The sequence below is a fragment of the Thunnus thynnus genome, chromosome 21, assembly GCF_963924715.1.
Source record: "Thunnus thynnus chromosome 21, fThuThy2.1, whole genome shotgun sequence".
Classification (NCBI taxonomy): Eukaryota; Metazoa; Chordata; class Actinopteri; order Scombriformes; family Scombridae; genus Thunnus; species Thunnus thynnus.
In genome coordinates, this window is record NC_089537.1 from 22794628 (window position 1) to 22815758 (window position 21131).

Genomic DNA, 21131 nt, shown 5'->3' on the forward strand with positions numbered 1-21131 from the left:
CCTGAATTTTTAACTGAGGAACAGGACAGGGTATAGCGTGCCTAGCTCTGATCGTAAGCTAGGTGTATGCACGCACATCCGAGCTGTGGAGAGCAGCTGCTGTGCTGAAAGAGAGTGAATGTTGAAATAAACAGATAAACAACTCGCAGACTGCAGGGCTCCAATCCACTCATAATTTATTGCACCAAGGTGATGTTTCGAGTGCTACTGCTCTTCAAAAGTCTCAAGCTCCAACCGTGAGTCTTGTTACTACATAGAAATGGGTAGCAGAATCTGGTGTGACTGTACCCTCACTCAGCCACCTGTTATTCCAGAAAAGATGTTGCTCTGAGGTGACAGGGGTAGAGGGCCGAGAGCTTGGCTTAAGCTGGTGGATGTAGGTGGCCAAAGATTTGTCATTAACACTCTTCTGAGAGTTTGGTATCCATGGACAGAGCCTCAATCGGGTTGTTATTACTGAAATTGCAGTTTAGGCTCGTGTTAGTTTGTAGAACATTATATGTTTGGCGGGTGTGAAATGTTAGTGACATTTAGGCAAATGGGTCTGTTGACATTATATATCTCAAATGACTCAACACTGTCATCTGCTCCTGTTTCCTCTTGATTGCATTTAGAAAGGTGCGGGGTTTTGAGTGATTACAGTACTGAGAGTCCTTTTGGAGATAAAAAGTTTCTTGGACTCAGCACCTAGACAACATAGAGTACATGTGTTTTCACATTGATTATTTAGATCTACGGTGATTTTACATATTTTAAAGGTAGATATAATACACTTCCATCCTGCAAATATTTGCTCTGTCTCTCATTCACCTCACCTCACTTCACTTCCTGTTTTGGCTCCATCAGACTTGCGGGTCAAGAGCTCACCTTTGTTCAAATTTGCCTTACAAATTCACTGATGCACTTGAAAATAGATATGCTATTATTCTAACAATGTGTCATCACCTTGTTTTGTACAATGTGACACTATCTGACTACAGGCCACAGCATCTGTTAAATATGTATTTATCTACCTACATCAGGACAGTTTGTTAGTTTTGTTTAATGTTCAGCTATAGTGTAACTGTACTTTCAGTTCATATATAGAATCTGTAGTGTAGCTGTAGTGTAGGGGTGACCAATCATGTGCCATGGAAAGTCAAAAGTCAGCAGATTTTTAGGTCCAACCAATCACTTGAGCAAGTGATTTCACTGACAAGCTCTTCCCCTTTACTTAAAGGAGTGCTGAGTCCTTGGTTTGGAATGAAAACCTATTGGCACCCTGTGGTACATGGTCGGCCAACCTTCACCCTGCTGTAGAGTCTATCATACTATATAACAGATTTTAGTGTTTAGTGAGTCTTTGACAGATTGTAGTGGTTTGGTTTCATATTGAATCAGACTGCCTGACTGATCCTATTCAATCCTACTAGTCTTATAGTACTATAGAGCTCATTGTATGGTGGCATCATTCAATTTGATTCTGGCGTAGGCCTTTAGAAGAGTGCTTGCTCTGAGATATATCATGTGTATGGATTATTTTCCCACTTGTCATGCATGTCCATTCAGCACCTGCCTGGATTCATATGCAACATATGCAAAAGTGCCTAAACTCAAATGAACTGTAATCTGTTACAATTTCTTTCAGTTCATGCTAATTTTCAGACAGTAAATTCACTCATTCCAGTGACACCTGGTTCTTTCCTTTTTTGATGCCAAAGACAATCTAAACATGGCAAACACATAAAAAAAAAATAACAGTGATTATCCTTTACCTTTCACCAATATTTTAAGCCCAGTTTTCCTGAGGCTGGCCTTGTGTTTAAGGTACATCGTGGTCAATGTTTAAACTCTGACACTCTGAGCAAGAGCCAATTACAGGAACAAAATCTCTCCGAGTTCAGTGCAGCAATGAGGTGCTCTTGCTTTTTCACAGCCTGAAGTCCTTGAGGAAGATTTATCACCGGCCTTTGTGAGAATCTCCTAACATGGAATGGAAATTACCAAAAGTGTCAGGCTGCTTTTGAGACCCAGGATGCATTAAGGACCTGCTTGGCTTATTCACTGCAACAATAATCTTGTCCCTGAATTAAAGTTATTCATATCACTTAAAGAAGCCTAATGTTCATGACTTTTTTTCTTTATCCTTTATCTGAGGAACACATCTAAATGCAATCTTCTTCTGGAATATATTCTTTGTGTGACAGAGTTTGTTCTCATTATAATGGACAGGTTTTGCTTGAAGTGCATCTTTGTTAGTGGCTTTTAAATGTGTTTGGAGACTCTCTGAGTAACCTTTATCTTTGTTGAAAACTGCAGTAAACAGAAGTAGACTCATATGCTACTTTGAGTGGGAATCCTGAATCTCCCTAAATGTCCACACTCTCACCCTTAGTGAGAAAAAGTTGCGCGAGAAATATCGACTGAGAGGTGTTGCCACTTAATCTGATGCAGGCTGATTGGTTAGAAATGTAGCTAGATTTTTCCAGTGCCTTCCATCCCCTGGATAGATCACTTCTCTTCTATCCCCACTTCACCTTATCTTCCCTCCACATCTCCCTCCACTCATCTTGCTTCTCTTTAACTTCTTTCCAATACTCTGTCCATCCATCCCTCCCCTCCCTCAGTCTGTCTTCTTTTTTTTTGTCATCCCTCCTCCTACAGTTTTTCTACCCAACCTCCCCCATTTCCATCCATTTATTAATCCTCATCCAGTGCTCCTGCTGTTCCTCGCTCCATCCACCCTTTTCTGTCTCCAGTCATTCCTCCCTCCCTCTAACCATTCATATGACTATTTATGAGTGCAGTGTTCCTCACAGTGGGGCCCAATACTAAGTGGAAGTAACATGGAACATTGGGGCTCTTCAGAAGCTTGAAGCTCTTTAGGGGAGGCTATCTATCAGCCTGTCAGATGCCACCCTGATGCAGCACAAACACACACATGCACACAGACCTCATGCTCACATGCATGTTCTTTATATGTGTTCCCACAAGACCCACATGAGATTGAGTATGCACAAACTATAGACTTAGTTTTTTGTGGTTTATTCACAGCATATTGCAAGCGAAGAGGCTGTGAACAGAGTAAGGAAGTATGTGCAAGTGTGTCTGTGTTCAGGCACAACAGTAGCTCTCTGAGTGCATTAAGATCATTCTTTGACATTGAGCAGAGGCCATGGAGCTAAATGACTCGTTCTACAGTAAGTGGTTTAGAGAGAGACACATCAGAGCTTTGTGGGAGACGGAGCTACCAAGGTTGCAGCTGCGGTTTATACTTTTGACCACAATTATTAACACACATATGCAAACCTATGGGCACACACACACTTTTGAGTTGTCATAAAGGCTAATATCAGAAGAGATGACAGGCTGATTATACATATCTAGCCATAATAGACCATCAACTGTGAAATCACTTCATTACAGTACAATTACAGTGCATTAAAGTACAATTATAAATGATCTATATTTTTAGGCTAGTATACTAGGATGTATCGTTTTTAGTGTTTAGTCTTTTCATACTTATTCTCTTATAAGGATTCGTCATGTGACTTCAAAACGGGACGTTTTGTACTTTTTATTGATTAGCACCTGGCTGAAAAGGGCACAAGGTTTGTCAATGTTTCATTTAATATTGTTATTGATAGTGAATAATTTTCCAACTCTTTTATTTTTTTTTTTACTGTTTTATTAGGTTTGAAAAAGCATTTTTGTAAGATAGCAAGGCTGCCATATTAATGTTAGCTAACATTAGTGGTGAATGCGCAGGTTGTTTTAAACCAGTTGGGTTAACTGGACTCTGCTAGTCTGAGGAAATGCCCATGAAAATGTTGTAAATAATGCTTATGTATGCAGCTAAGTGGGTTGATAGTTATCAATACACATGAGTGCATTGGGGCCATTGTTGGATAAAAGAGAGAGAGCAAAAAGAAAAACTGAACATCCTTTATTTATTATTCTCATAAAAAGTTCTTGAAATATTTATTATAAGTATTTATTTGTGTAATATGTATTTTCTCTCGAAATCTCAACTTATTGCTCATAATATTGAGTTTTTCCTCAATAACTTTATTCTCATAACTTTTTTTCCACAAGATATTTTGACTTCATAGACCACTTTCACAGCAGATACCATAGTGGGAAAAGCACAGGTGTCCCTAATAGCTTTAATTGATGATGGCTCTGTCCCATTAAGGTGTCCCAGTAAGGTGTCCCAGTAAACCATACAGTTGGCCGACATGCACAGTAACAGAACCCTAGAACTGGTAAAGCTAAATGGGATGCTGTGTTACTGTTGTTATTGATTGCACCTGTAAGTAGGGATGCACGATATTGGATTTTTTTCTTTTTTTGATATTCCATATGCTGATATTTCCAACTCACTGTGGCCGATTGCCGATGCCGACACCGATATATGCACATATTTTTTTCCAGATGGCTGAGGAGACTATTATGCATGCAAGCTTAGATTGTACTAAGTATGATCATGAAAGACAATATATGAAGGAAGAATTTAGGAAGCCTTAAAATTTAAATGAACCTGCCAAGTGGGTGGAGCATTAGAGTTTTCATTGAGATCATCAGACAGGCAGGATTAATATGTAGGATTTAATCTCTGGTCCACACTCCGGAGCAGAGGGTGGCGGTAATGTAACTAATACGCTGGTTGCAAACCACCGTTATAAACCAAAAGATTTTTTTTCCAAACAGAGTGGTACATCCATGGATGTATAAAGAGAACTGGATACAGGAAGAGCGCCAGGCTTTGAAGCAAATTTGACATAGCGGCCAAACCGTGTAATGACAACGTCACGAGATGCACACTGGCTCAAAAAGACTTTTTCCCATAGACTTACATTGTGAAAGAGACGTCTGTAAATCAGCGGACAAATTTTTCTGAGCGTCACAACCACCGTGAATGACTTGTCTCGTTATCAGAATTAAAGCCGTTCTGTCCGATCACATTTCAAAAGCCGCGTGATTGAATTGTTTTATCCCCATTCAAGCTAGCCGGAGGGCTAAACCGGAAGTAGCCGACTCGGCCAGCAGAAGTCATTAGTGCGCATGCTCTATGGGCCGCACAATGCGGAAGATCCGGGTACTTTCATGCCGGGAAGTCGATTTTTTATTGCTTCATGCGCCACTGAGCAACTTTCATAGGAATGAACGGGGCCCCGTCTCCGACGCTGTATCCTGTTCCCTTTATACATCCATGGGTACATCCTGTCAGCGTAAGTGTTTCCTATCTGTGCAGCCGAACTTAGCAGCTCCTCGACGGACAGTTTCTCCCTGACGGTCCCGGTGCTTCCTCCGCAGGCTCCACTTCACTCAAGCTGCCCGTCAGACCCGCTGCTTCTTCCCACTTTAACCTAAATAACAAACCGGGGCTCGGTGCTCTGGTTGGGTCCACATAGAGAGCCGGGGCTAACGTTAGCTGAGAGGCTAGCGGAGCGTTAGCCACAGCATGGCCGGAGGGAAACACAGCCAGCTAGCCTCCCAGCTAACGTTAGCCCCGGTTCTGCGTGTGGATCCAACCAGAGCACTGAGCCCCAGTTTGTTATTCAGGTTAAAGTGGGAAGAAGCAGCGGGTCTGACGGGCAGCTTAAGTGAAGTGGAGCCTGCGGAGGAAGTACTGGGACTGTCAGGGTGAAATTGTCCGTGAAGGGAAGCACAGTCAGGCGGCGGAGGAGATGGCAACAAATCGCCACTCATAATCGGCAGAAATGGCCGATGCCGATATTTCATTTCAGAGCTTTTATCGGCCGATACCGATGACGTGCCGATAATATCGTGCATCCCTACCTGTAAGGTGTGTCCTTTTAATGTTTGGACTTTTCATTACAAAACAGAAGTTGTATGACTCAAAATCATGTTTTTCCTCATAACCGTGGCCCTCATATTGTAGTATGTTAAAGTTGCATTTCATATATACAAGATTTAGATTTGCTTACATTGATTACTGTACTGTGCAAAGGATCAAGGCATATATTTTAACACATCTACATGTCAATATTTGGATGCAGAGCGGGTACACAAATGAGTCTTGACTCTTCTGCAGGGTCAGACTGGTCTAATGTAATTTCAGGAAAATTATTGTTTGTCACAGATTATAGACTAAAATATTTGTTTTGATGTCATAGCGTTAGTGCTATGCTGTGCAAAGGTAATAAGATGATGATGATTATTATTAAGAAAATCGATTAATCAATCACATGTTTGGTCTATAAAATGTCAGAAAATGGTGAAAAATAAATTGATCAATGTTTCCTAAAGCCCAAGATGGAACCTAAAATGTCTCGTTTTGTTCTGACCAACAGTCTACAACCCAAAGATATTCAGTTTACTGTCATAGAGGACTAAAGAAACCAGAAAATATTCACAGTTGAGAAGCTGGGATCAGAGAATTTGGATATTTTTTCTTAAAAAATGACTCGGAGCAGTTAATAGATTATCAAAATAGTTGGAAGTAAATTTAATAGTTGGCAACTAATCGATTCATTGACTTATCATGCAGCTCTATTTTTAAGCAACTACATGTAGTTTTGACTATTGATAAACACATTTCTCCTTCAGACTTGACTTGACTTTTCTCCATGCATTGATTTGTTTATTTGTTCTTCAGTAAGTCCAACCCTTAAATACCTTTGATACCATGGTGATTTTATAGGGGGAAATTATGCAGTCAGGGACCAAGGAGTAAGGCTTAAGGACACCAGGTGTGAAAGGCAAAAATAGCGATTTACTTACAACTTAGTTTGGCATTATGTATGCGTGCACACTAATGGACTTCTGAGAAGTTTTCTGTGTGTTCAGATTTTGTACACAGAGCTTTGTAAGATGGAAAGGATTAGATGTTGAAGTGATAATTTTACCTGGCTGCAATGTGTGCACAAACAAACTGTCAAAACATGCAATTAAATGTGTGCTGTATGAAAACAAGGACAGTATCATGTCATTACTTTAAATATTTGTATGTTAACTGTGCTAAAAAGAAAGGAAAACTAGTAAACTAAGGAAATAAAGTGTCCAGAGATGTGTGTAACACTCGCAGAGAACAACATGTTCTGTCTAAAACAACAATTTCTGTTACTGGCCAGGGTGCTCAAAGTAAACACATTATTGATGAATGTAATATGTAATTAAAATGTATATCAGTGACCGTTAAATATAAATAAACATTTCTCTTCCACCCACAGGTCGCAAGTTTGTCATTGCCAACGCAAGAGTGGAGAACTGCGCCATTATCTTCTGCAACGATGGCTTCTGCCTCATGTGCGGTTACTCGCGTGCTGAGATCATGCAGAAGCCGTGCACGTGCAACTTCCTGTATGGACCTGACACCAAGCGGCTGGCCATCGCTCAGATGGCGCAGGCCCTGCTGGGGTCAGAGGAGAGGAAAGTGGAGATCAACCTTTACCGCAAAGACGGTAGGAAAAAAAACCCCCAGTGTGTCAGTGAGTGTGTGGTTGTAGTGTGACATGTTGGAAAGTAGTGTGTGTTATTTCACAACAAAAGTTAGCGATGACTAGGGTTGGGTTGTTGCCGTCGTCCCCGCTGCCCCCTCGTTGTCTGTCCGTCTTGTGCACAGATTAAATGAACAAATTACTGGTATTGGCTTTTTACTCACAAAGCTTTCATTGCACTCGCAGTAATGTAACAAATGTAGTTGTCATCAACTCTGTCTGAGCCCCGCCCTCCGTGAAACACAGAGAGGAGAGGAGAGAAACTAATGCGACCATAAATTACAGCAAAAAGCAGTAGAGACTATGTTTGTTTATTGATTTGCCTAATTTTAATGCACTAGTTTCATTTCAGCTCAGTTTGAGAGTCTGTACTGCATTTTGCTGTCATTTATGGTTGCCATAGTTTCTTTCCTCTCCTCTGCTCTTTGTGTTTCACTGAGGGCGGGGCTCATACACACACGGAACGGAGCAGAGGAGAAACAATGACGACTACACTAGTTATGTTACTGTAAGTGCAATAAAAGCTAAAATAATTTATTATTTTATTATTATACCTTTGTATTTATTAGTAATCTGCGAAAATCCCCCAGTGTGTGTGTGTGTGTGTGTGTGTGTGTGTGTGTACACTTTGTGTTTGGAGAAGAAAGTGTACGTTAGATTCTTTAAAGGGGAATCTATACAGTTTTACGCATCAAGGTCTGTTAGAGGTGTCAGGGAGTACTACTGCATATATGAAAAAAAAGTAATATAAAACCTTCTGTGGCTCCAGAGGGAGCTGTGTGAAATCTGATAAGTTGCCTCAAGTGATGTCACTTGAGCTGATATTGGTTTTGCCTGAAGACTACAAGTTTGAAAATGGAGAAAATCTGTGCTTGTGAAGTTAGAAAGAAGTGAGGTGACCAGACCTCTGTAGCCTGCCCCTCATGTCTTGGAATAATGGAATAAAAAGGATAATGACTTTTGCATTGATTCAGACCTTTTTTCAATGTCATAGGAGTGCAGTGCTAAATCAATGGGGATTACATGCCATGATAGTTTCTGTGAGATTGCATACATCGGGATGTTAAGAGCACTTCGGAAAGTGCTTGTGTGTGTGTGTGTGTGTGTGTATTTGAGTGTGCTTGTATGTGACATTTGTACGTGTTTTTTGGATTTTTCTCACTATAAAACGCACTTGTTTCTCAGTTGGTGTCAGTATCTGTTCTGTACGGAACATTTGGCACCACCAGCTCATTTTTATGTGTGAGCTGTTATGTGTGAGACTTGACAACTGTTTACTGATAAATCCATGTTGGAGTTTGTGTCTCTTACAACTTTTTAGTGCCAGATTTCATGACGGTGCAGAAAATGCAGTATGCTACATGTGGTCTTGTTTCCAGTTTGACTTTCAGAGGACCTAACCTGAATGAAGCTTTATAGTAAAATGCACTTAAAAGGAAAGTAAATGGGGGAAAACCCTTGGAGAATACTCTCCATCAGCAAGTGCATATTTATGTCTATACACATGCCAACTGGACCAGGACCAGGTAACCGTAACGATAGGCAGCTTCCATGGCGATAAAGAGTGGCCATGGTAATAAAGTCAGCAACTCCCTGAGCTACAGCCAAAGCATCTGCTGGACATTTTCCACCTGTAGACAGACACCAGAACAGGAGGAGAGAGAGAGAGAGAGGAGGAGGGACGGGGAGAGAGAGAGAGAGAGGGAGAGGGGGGGTAGAACAGTGCCGGTCTGTTCAACCTCAGACCAGCATTGCTTTCCAACCACCAATCAGAGTCAACCAAATTATTAAACTAACAAAAGATACCTATCTGGAACATGGAGAGAATCAAACCAAAACAAACTTAATTGATATCTGCCCGTAAAGCATGAATATAAATTAGCAGAAAATCTCTTTCCTGTCAGAGATACAAAGCAGAGACACATCCTGACCAAATACAGACTGAGTGACCACAGTCAGCCATAGAGACAGGATGACACAACAAGTCATAGCTACCGACAGAGGACAGAGTCTGTGGTCACTGCATGACAGGTGAGCTAGAGACACAGATGCACTTCCTCTTAAAATGTGACAAATACAATAATATTAGAGTGGAATTTGTTAATCCCAAACTCCTAGATGACAGTGAAAAGCAACAGATTCTATGAGGAGGACATACAGCATACTGAGCTGTGACTGCATGTCACAAACTGAGAGATTCATAATTTAAACATCACTCAATGTGACAAAGAAATCTTGACATAGTCTATTGTACATATGGTTTTTTATCCTATCTGTTCCATTAATTACTATTGTGAATGTCATATAATTGTTCTATCACCTTTAATTTAACAGTGTTTCTATGCTTTGGCAACATTATGACTTTATATAGTCCTGCCAATGCAGCCACTGTACAGTACATGTGACAATATACATGTGACACACACACACGAAACGTGTCTAATGTTCTCTGCAATTTTCTTTTTATTTTATTTATTTACTAAATTGTATTTTTTTTCATCTCATTATTGAAATGTATTTCCCCTGATGCTTTGGCAATATTCATCTGTAAATGAGATTATTCAAAGTAAATTTAACAAGATAGTAGAGTTACACACACACACACACACACACACACACACACACACACACACACACAGTTATTTAAGGACTTATTGTAAAGTTAGGCCCAGTCTTCAGTCTTCTAACAATCTTTAACAAATACACTCAAACAAGCACACACACACAAAACACGTTTAATATTTTTTGCTATTTTCTTCTTCTTTTCATTTATTCATTGATTTTATTTTATTTAATGAATTATATTATCCTTGACGCTTGTTCATCTGACATTCATGCCAAAAAAGCTTACTGTATTGAAAAATTGAATTGAGTGAGAGAGGCAGGAGGAGGGAAGGGAGGAGAGAGAGAGACAGATGGAGGAAGCCGAGGGAGGAGGGAAGGGCTCGAAACAAACGGAGGGTAAAAAAGACTTAAGAGGCAGAGAAACAGCACGGCCCTGAATAAGTGAGGAAAAACCAGAGAGCTTGAGAGGTGGGAGAAACAAAGTGAGAGAATGAGAGAGAGAGAGAGAGAAAGAGCGACTGTCAGAGCGCGTTCCTCACGTAATCTGAAAGTGTTGTTGGTAGCGAGAGAAGTATAAGAGAGAGAGAGAGAGAGGGAGAAGCACAGAGAGATGGCGCCAGCTGTCTCCTCTCTAGTGATACTTCTGAGGACTGCTGTGCCAATTCAACCCTCCCCTCTGCACATTTCACTTTCCACTGTTTATACTGGAGATGTGGACGCACTTACATCAGCGATCTGCTATACAGAAGTACCTCATAAAAAGCTACAACCCTGTATATAGAATTACTGAGGTGTTGTCACTCCTGTCCCACTGGCTGCGTTAACGAGATTCCATCATGCTAACAACACGTACAATAATGTATTTAAAGGCTTTGGAAGCTATAACATTTATGCTTGCGAGGGTCTTGTGCCAGTACGGGCTGGCAGATGTAAAGCAGCTGTTGGCAGAGACAGTGCAGTAGCCCAATATGCTCTCCCGTTTTTAGAAAACAAACATTTTATAGCTCTGCACTTTGTAGTTTTATCAGGGAAGTGACTCATATAATGACATTCTCAAAGCAACGACTAATCTGATCACATATCCATAAAATAGCAGTATCAGAGGTAACAAGAGGTCAGCGAGGGATGGGCACATTTGCAACACAATATGTTATGTAACAAATAATGGAAATTTCCCCTTTTGGCGTTTTTATATGATGCAAAGTGTAAAGAGCATCCAGCATTTTTCATAAAAGGAAGATCGTACTCCACGGATGCTGTTTTAAAACCTTCATTTAGCCATAAAGAGTCAACTGATCATGCTCAGTGTCTCCATGAAATTATATCCATACAGTTTCATGTCATTTTCATACTCAATAACTCCTCTGGAGCAGATGGGGGCGGGGGGGGGGGGGGGGGGGGGGGGGGGGGGTCAAGTTCTCATTACTCAACATTCCTCTTTATCTTTCTGCCGTTGCCCTGCAGCTCCCCACGACAAAGATTTAGGTTGGATTTTCTTGTAGACAAGCTAATTGCATCATTCCTGCTGGCTGCCAGCTTTAAGCATCTGCTCTGCCCAGGGATGTGTGTCATGGATTCTGGGTGAGATTAGAATTCCCAGTTGCTCCAGTGATAATACTGGGCAACTCCCATGTGAGAATCTACTGTTTACAGCAGTATGACTATGAATCAGGGCTTCACTGGGGGGAAAAAGAGTGCACAGACAAACTATAAAGGTGAAGAAAATCATTATTCCTGATTAAAACAAAGACCTAAAAACATTGTAATTATGTATTTTTATGAAATTTTGTTGTTAGATGGGCGTGGTAGTGGTCTGCGTGGATTTATATTAGACATTTAGGTAAACAATGACAATCTGTGAGGTGTTCTGATGATCAAAAATAATGGATGATGTTTTTGAGTTGAATAAGTGACCTGAAGCGTGTGGCATTTCTTCTGCTGAGTTTATTGATTGATTGTGCCATAAAGTGTATTATCACGCTCATACCATGACCACGCACCACAGGATTCATGATTGGCTGTGTCCAAATCATCATCATCCAGTTTTAAAAGTGTGTTGAAGTCAGTTTTATCTCATGGTTAGGTTTGTTTCATCATTGACAGTTGACTAAAGCGCCAGTGTTGATGTTACCTTTCCTGCTTGGCTGTTTGAAATGATGGCCTGAGCTACATTTGATATACAATATTAAGTCACTTTCCAGCCAATCAGAAACAAGTATTGAACAAGTAGTTTTTTAGCTGTAAATATAAAACTGAAGGAGATAGACAGTTGATACTGATTCTTGTAGCTTTTGTTGTGAGAAATCAGTGAAATTTAAAGGCAAGTGAGTGTTCAGCAAGTGGGAGAATAATTAGATTTTAGTGGGTTTTTTTCTCTCTGAGTGTCCTCTAGTCTCACAAATGAACTGCTGATTGCCAATGAAAACCCCAATGCATTGTGTCTTCTACATACTGACAAGATGTTATGCATTGTAAATGTTCTGCAGCTTGCCTTAAGGAAGTCATGAATGCATTCTGAAAAGCTGTCATCTGCTGCGCCGATATGACTGAACTCAACTGACAACACAATAGAAGTATAGATACAAACCGCACCTACACACCAGACATATTGTACTCTATGAATGGGGAGTTCTGTTTGGATCGTTACCATGGAGTTCGTAGAGAGGCCCTCATCATGTTGTCACAGTAACCAAAGGACGCTCTTATGATTGGATGGAAGATTGGACTTGATGCCCATTTTGGCGCTCCTCCTCCACTGGACACACCTCCTGTCTGTCCAGGACACTGATGCTAGGTTGATACCATAGACTAGCTGCATGTAACTACTACACTGTAGCTTGTGAGGAAAAGTAAAGGGTTTGGAGCAGTTATTGCAGCTCATGTCTTCATCCCATCAATAAAAACCTTCTGGCGCCTCTTGCCATTGTTTTACATCAGATATCAAAACTTGTTATGTGTCTGTGCTGACCTAAAGCTTTATAAAATCCTTATTGTTCTTTACTGAATTAAAGATAGTGAAAGAATCAAAAATGATGCCCATGTCAGGGTGTTTGGTATCTGTGTGTGTGTGGGCAGGTGTGACCCTGGTGTCTCCTCTCTTTCAGTCATAGTCACACACACTCAGGCTCACAAAGACACAAACACAGAGTCTTAGGTAACCCCAGCGGGCCTCCTTCAAGCCATCAGAGAGCCGCTGATCGAACAGCGTGGACACGCCTCATCCATAATGCACACAGGGAGGAAACACTATGCCACCTCCTCTTGTCCCCTTCGCCTCCTTCTTCCCCCTCCCTCACCCCTCCCTCGCCCCTCCCTCCTCTCATAAAGACGAACAGGGAAAAGAAAGAATAGCCTCTCCCTTCATCTCAAAAAGCAACCTAAGCAATGAGTGTGCAGGTGTGTGTGTGTGTGTGTGTGTGTTACTTCGAACGGTGGGATGGTGTAACCACGGCCCACACATACATGCATACAGAGAACATACACACATGCATGAATGCATTGCATACACACACTACATGCACACACAGGCTTCATCTCATCCCATTTATCTAGTGCCAAGCTCAGGCTTGAGCCTTCACCATGATGGATCTCCTTTCTCACTTTCACGCTCAATTGTCCAACTCCGATTGCTCACCAGCTTAATCAATCATCCTCTCCAGGTAAGCTGCGATTGGAAACGTGCACACACACACCATGCATGTCGCAGGCTTGGTACAGAAAGGGCTACTGCCCCAGTTAGGTATTACTGTACCTGCAAGGCTTTGCATCCCCCTTCTGGCTGAATGTCACAAGCATGCAGTTTTATGTTGGACTTTGCTTTACAGAGGTACAAGAGGGAATATGATGGTGATGAGGAAGTGTTAAAAAGGGAAAAAATGAGCCTATGTATTTTTGTTCTCTTGGAAACAGAAGAAACAGTGAATGGGGAAAGGGATCCATATTTACACATTGATAGGTTTCAATTCATATTTTATCAAATCCACTTATTGAAACTGAATCTTTTCAAATCCCTTATCAACTAAACTAACTAACTAAAGGCTAAAATAACCAGAACTCAAAGATATCTAATCACCTTTTGTTAGCTGAGAAGGCAGAAACAAAACTGTTTTAACGTTCACAACCTGAGAATAAGATGAGCAGTATATTATATTTAGTGCTCATTATATGTATCTGACACATTTCATTAACAGCTATAGCCTACTGTACTTCAGGAGCTACTCCCTCCAAATACTGATATGAGTCAAAGTTTGACATGAGGCGATCAGCTGATCATTTCTCCAGAGAAGAGCTGCCACCCTACAGTACACAGTCCACTTGTGATTGTACAGTGGTTTATAGAGTGATGTGTCTTCTCACTGGCAGAATAAAGAGAACAGTTGCAGAGAGCACATTAACCAAAGAACAGGCAAACTTTTTATTTGGCCGTAAGGGAATTAACGTTATTTAGCTCCAGCTGATCTAATCTGCTGCCGGTGATGTTTGTCATTTAGTTAGACACACCAATGGTCTGAAAATAAGAAGCTGCTACCAGTGTTTTTTATTGCTCTTTGCTAATGAAAAAAAACGAGTAGACTCGATGAGATTCGTTAGTGCGGGAGCTAAACAAATCTGTGTATTTTGGGGGACCGGATCCAAAATGGAAGTAGCTATCAGACCCCAACCCTCGGAGTGAATAGACCAATCTCTTTTTAACTGAATAGATATTACCCTTTTTCTCTCTCTCTTACATTTACACTCTTCTATCTTTCTCTGAATCTCACTCATTCTATTTCACCTCTTGTTTCTTATCTTCCTCCTCTCAGTCTGTCTGATTGTGTCTCACTGTCTCTCTTGCTTTCCTCCCGTCTCTCTTCTTGGCTTTAGTCGCGTTCCTTCGCTATCTCCAGGTTACCTTCCCTCCTTGTTTCAATGACACTCTGAGTCTTTAACATTCTCACGACCCGCAGCTCAGCAAGGCTCAGAGAACATTGCTCACCATCAGCCTGTGACGACGTGACAGAGCGGCTTCTAATACAGGTTGTCTGTATCAAGAGGCTATGAAGACAGCCATCATGAGCTAGATCAATTCAAGGCTGTCACTGTTGTCAGTGCTGAGCTGCGGAACCAAGTCTGAATCCTATTGCAAGAGGTGGCTGTTAGACAGCTCCTTTCTGCAACAGCAGACTAAACTCAGGTGACAGAAATCCCTTGAAAAGAAAATTCCATGTTTTTTTCCACTTAGGATTATGTAAGCTTGTCAAACTGTGCTCTGTGAGTAAATATCAATTTTTGTCACAACAGAGCTGAGTGAAGTGACGGGTACAAGTACATAAACTTCAAGTCAATTCCATTAGCCCATCATACTGTAGCTAATACTAATAACTACAGCAGCATCTATTACACACCAATGATTGTGATCAACCTACTTATTTTTTGGCAACGTCTGGTGATTTATTTTTACAGCCTTTTTTTTCAGTTTTTAAATAATTTCTTGCCAAACCAAAGAATCTTTTATTTGTGCCTTTTTAAAGTAGTTTCCATATAAAGTATTTAGCTAGACGTAGAGGCTAATTTTGTCAGACTCAACTCAGCTTTCTGAAACTCCTCATGACAAAGCAGAATTTAATGTACTTTAGAGAACAACACAGACTGACTGGTAAACTTACATTGACGGCAAAATTGCCTAAATTTGAACAAACAAATCACTGCATACAAATGTGGATACTCCTTTAGTATTCATGGTGTACTAACACTCCATTCAAGTGGAAATAAAAAGGAAAGAAATGTCTTTCACAAGGCCAGACAATAAAATGTGACATCGTGCTTATTGCAGACAATCAAACATGCTGCCGGTGTGCAAAGAATTTAAAGGTAATGTCATCATATTATTACCAACTTTTGACTCGAGGACATGTCTACCTGCCATCTGTCATAAATGCCCAGAACACTTAGCTCTTATTGGACCATGAACCAGAAGACGCTCTATGTTGTTGTTTTGTTGGTTGAAAGGGGGGCACTTAGTTCTGATGGCCAACTCATTTTCCAAATGGAGGAGAAATTCAGCTTGATTTGATGGACGTTAGACTGTTATTAGATCACAGTGACATCGCTTCAATCCTTGCTTACGTACCTTCAGGGGGGTCACGAGGATTTGTTCAAATGTATCCAAATTGTAATGTACAACATAATACATAAGCAGTGACAGTAATCTGTTCATTAACCTATATGCTCAAATCATTTCATAACTTTTCTAAAGCCTCCACCAAGAGTCTTCCCCCTTTTGTTTTCCCAATTTCTTCCATCAAAGGTCAGGCACTCTCTACCTCTTTATCATTTTTATAATGACTGAAACAAATGATCCAAGGTCAGTCGGCAGCTGTGTCAACAACGCTCTGTCCTTTACATTATCTCAGCTGTATAAAAATCTGACTCCCCCTCTTTAGAGCTGCGCAAGAGATAGTGAGTGTCTTCATTTTCACAACAGCTGTCAAAGTATGTGAAGCTGTGTCACGTTACTTCCTGCGTCGACACTGAACACTGGCTTTGAATAAACAGTAAATCACTACAGCATAATAATGTAATGCTAGGATACAGGGTGTGTGAACGTGTTGCCTATTGGCTGTAATCACAGGTGTTACTCTTAGCAGTCTCAACAGAATTCATGGCCCAGTGCAAGTCTTTTAGAGGTTTGTGCTATAAAATGTGTCTTAATGCCTCTGAGTTAAATTGCAGACCATCTGGAAATGACCTGCTGCACAGGTAGAAGAAGCAAAGCATTCAAACACTGACGAGCAGTTTTAGCAGCAGCAGCAGCAGCCATAAAACCTTGAAATCCTGTGGAATTGCCTCAGAAAACACTACACCAGCAGCAGACATAAGCATTAGTTTTTCTGCCTCGTGGGACCGCGAGTTGATAACACCCCCAGGCCTTTTGAAAAGACTGTTTTTGAGTGTGTTGTAGATCGTGAGGACCAGCAGGTGTCTATCGGACAACGTGAGCGTCCTAACAGCATTGTGCTGTGATAATGCAGTGAGCCCAGAGGAGCAGGCTGTCCTGTGTGTATGTGTGTGTGTGACTGAGGGGACTCTTGATTGCCTAGCAGCAGTAGCTAAGCAAAGTACTTAGAGAGACCTGCAGCCTCTCAGGAGAGGTTAGCACTCTGCGTCGATGACTGCCATGGATGATCCCACCTCCAGCTAAGAGCCCATAACACGCACAAACACGACTAATGCTGTCAGCTGTCGCCCACATAACAAGTTGCATTAGGTTGTTTTTTTTTTTTTTTGAACTGAAAAGGAGAGGCATCCATTTTCAAAATAGACATGGTGAGCTTTTTGTTTTGTTTTAGCACGAATGAAGATTATGACATGAATGAGAGAGAAAGAGAGATTGCTAAGGTGATGAATAGGAGTCAGCAGCATCACCAGTACACTTACAATTACAATGATCTTACAATTACCATGAATTGTAAGATCACCGGGACTGGGATGTATGTATTAAGTCATTTAAGGATCAAATTACACAGTTAATCCAATATTACTGTTTCAGTGTGACTCTCTGTGTGCTGAGCTCCCAGTGTGGGTATAAGTGTGTATAAGTGTTAGTGTGTATATTCCCCTCCTTTTTTTTTTTTTTTTTTTTTAAATGACAGCCAAATAATGAATCATGACATGTCGAACTGTGATAGCGCTGCATTGTGTGTCCGCCTCATTAGTCACCCAATGTGCTGTACCAGGCTGCTCTGCATGCTCAAACACACATATATACACACTCATGCACGCAGTAAAGGTCCAAAGAGGCAACAGAACCATCTCAACATCCAAATCAATGTGGGCATCTACAATAACACATGTCTATGTCTGTGTGTGTACAGGTGTGTGTGTGTGTTTGTGTGTTTCCTGGACTGAAATAATAGTTAATATCCGCGCTAAGTACACAGCAGTGGCCCTTCACTCTATTCAGCTGAGGCTAAGGATCCAAATTTAATTCAATTTAAGCAGTCAATTTAATCTTGCCCTGGGAAGTGGCTGATTAAAATATACTGGTAATCTTATTATGATGGGAATCGGCAGATAAAAGGCTCTCAGTCTGTTTGGAGTCCCAGTTTAGAAACTGAACAATGTTCTGGTGGTCAATCTTGGCTTTTGAATACACATTTTGACTGTTGTGGATCATCAGTTGGTCCCACTCCTGTCCCTTTTAAAGATATATATGAACACCAGTGGAGTGAATTGGTTGTTGGTGTGTCATACTCACTAATGACAGCAGTGTCTCCCTAATCACTGTTTTCATAATTAGTTTTTCACTCAAGTCTGACTCAAAACCAGAAGCTGTGATGTGAGAAATCCGGCCAAGCTGACCTGATTTTAGTGTGAAATGTCAAGCTCTAATATATGCTACAGTGAAGCATAGTCTCTTTCACTCTGGGCTTTTTTGGATCGTGCTTAGATGTGCTTGAGAAACACCAGTGTGCCTAACACATGGTATTCCGTGTGCTTCATACATGCAACCCTGCTTGTGAAGAGAATGTGGAAACAAGTTGAATCCCAAGTCTGATAATCATTTTTTCATAACTCATTTCATCCCTAGAAAGCATTTCTGATGCGTTCCAGTCTCACGATGCTTCCATGTAAAGAGGGACGCCGCCGCTCTTCACACTTTGCATGCAGATGTAATCTGTTCTTACATTTCATACATTCACATTTCTCTTATTTATAACCGCATAAAAATGCAAACTGTGAATATACACATTAATATGCTTGTGTGTCTCTCAGCCAGCACAACTTAAATTACTAATGTACCTTTTCTTCAGTTAGCAGTAGAGTCGGTGCCTTCCAAGCTTTGAGGATATGTTTCCTGTAGTGGGAGGCTGTCAGTACTGAATGAATGCATTCAAGCCATTGTGTTTAAATGAATGAAGCCGAGTTTGAACGAGTCTCAGAGGTGTCTGTGTGTGTGTACGTGTGCAAGCTCAATATAAATTTGCTTTCTATGAATGGTTATCTCAAAGTGTGTGGATAAGTTTAGCCCATTACCCCAGAGCCTTAAACTCCCTTTCCTCTTCTCTCTGTGTTACACCCTCATGCTCCCTCCCTTCCTCTCTCTCTCTGTCTCTCTATCTCTCTGTGTTCTCTGCAATCCTACATCAGCATGCAAATGGCCATTGACTCTCCTGTTTTGAACTTGCTATTCTGAGTGTTTCACAAATGGCAAGAAGTCATTTTAAAATGTTTCGCATCAGAACTCATTCATAAAAACTCATTTTTCACTTACAAAGGGATTCAGTTTGAGGTGTAATTTGATTTACTCAACCTATTTTTTTTTTTTTTTTACCAAAATGTTGATCCTATATTAATGTAACAAAAGTGTTAGCATCATTCTTTGCAAGTTATCTTTAATTGTCCACTCAGAATTGTTTTTGTCACTTTTAAATTCTGGGTATGTTTTTGTGGATACATGTTGTATATGCATATAACGCATGCCCTGGTAGATAATTGCCATTGTGTGTTTTCTTGCACACACATATACACACTATTATGTGTGAAAAACATGAATGCACTCACAGACAGAGTGTGTAAGCTCTTTCCTATACTCTGTGTGTGTATTTGTGTGAGTTTGAGTCATTTGAGTAGTGAGAGAAACATGTTGCAAAAATAAGTAAAGATAGCATGTGAGGTCTCAAACATCTTGACAGATCTTTGATGTTTGTCATGTTGTTGGGAATCACACCAACATGTTCTTTCCTTATTGTTGTTTCACTGTATGTATAGTGCAATGTGTCTCTCTTTCTGCATTTATCTCCCTAACATCTCCTCTCTCTCTCTCTCCTCCTCCTTCTTTTCCTGTCTTTCTGTCCAAGTGTCTAGACATTTCCAGGCTACAAGGTGCTGCTGTATGTAGTCATCTGATAGAAGTATGAGTACAGGGGTTCAAAGCTGCTCCTCTTGCACTTTTATTATTCTGAGAGTCTTGTTCTTTCCACTCCGGGCTAATCTGAATATGCATGTGCACAGTATGTAAATTTTTCTCTCTGTGTCTCAGTGGAAAGTATGTATATGTATGTGGAAACCTTGACTGTAATATGAATCGGCATATCCTGTCCATTTGTGTGTATGCCTCACTGTGCTCTCTCTCTCTCTCTCTCTCTCTCTCTTTCTTCCCCTGACAATGCAACCACAGCAACAACGTTTAGATGTTTACCATTAGAGCCAACATTAGCTCTAAATCATTTTTTAATATCCTGAGCTGACACATTTATTTCAAAAGAAATATTTGTAATATTAGTTTACTGTTATATCTATTCCTCTGTTATTTATTGATTGAGTGGACTCAACCAGGCTCTCATGGAACAAATGACCAAAATCTTACCCCAACTTTAACTTAAACCTAATCATGGTTTAAGTTAACCTAATCATCCAAATAGATGCAAAACTTAAGTAATTGGTTGCTGAATATGCTGATTCATGGAATTCAGCCCTCACTTATGATGCAGTTTTACAAAAGTACATCGGTTCTATCTCTTTACAGCAAACACTAATGTTTGAATTAATTTCCAAACATGATGAAGAGGAATGAAATGAAATCGACAGGTGCAGATTGTAGCTATGCTAGGTGACACACAGCTAACAAACTCCATCCAGCATCCTAATGCATCCAGCAATACATTACACTAGATGTGGTAGATATGATTTCATAAGAAATATATGATGCTACACATTAGATCATTCACAGCCTCCCTGTCATCGTCACACACCTACATGCAGACCAGAAATGTGTCAGATTCGAGACAGACAGCCAGCCAGACACCATAAATGACAGACAGGGTGATGGATGGATGTTGTGATGCTGGGTTAATAGGTACAGTGGACCTGCCTTCTTCCCTTATGGTCTTGTTATCCTGCACAGAACTTACTCAATCTTACAGTAGTCACTGCGTCCCAGTCGAAGTCAGTCAGATGGATCCAATCATGTAATAAAACAGGTCAAATAGGCTTTAAGTATTAGTAAGTTTGAATTGTACATGTGATTACAGATGTAAGATATCTCTGAGTAAGGCATAGCGGCACCTCTGTCTTCTACTGGCCGGGGTTGAATTATAGAACAAATGCATTGTGAACAAACGTGTCAGGTGAAAACTGTCTTGA

General features: G+C 40.7%; 1 protein-coding gene across 7 annotated transcripts in view; it reads left to right on the plus strand.

Moving 5' to 3' along the window:
• The window catches only part of kcnh2b (potassium voltage-gated channel, subfamily H (eag-related), member 2b), a 244371-nt gene that overhangs the window by 22936 nt on the left and 200304 nt on the right, over nucleotides 1-21131 (plus strand). For 3 of the 7 annotated variants that reach the window (XM_067578719.1, XM_067578725.1, XM_067578720.1), the window contains exons 1-2: nucleotides 4683-5210; nucleotides 7176-7406. In XM_067578719.1, coding sequence (XP_067434820.1) covers nucleotides 5051-5210; nucleotides 7176-7406 — 391 coding nt within the window. In that variant the 5' untranslated portion in view covers nucleotides 4683-5050. Of the gene's footprint in view, nucleotides 1-4682; nucleotides 5211-7175; nucleotides 7407-21131 lie in introns of those variants that run through there. The other 4 variants (XM_067578721.1, XM_067578722.1, XM_067578724.1 and 1 more) reach the window with 2 other exon arrangements.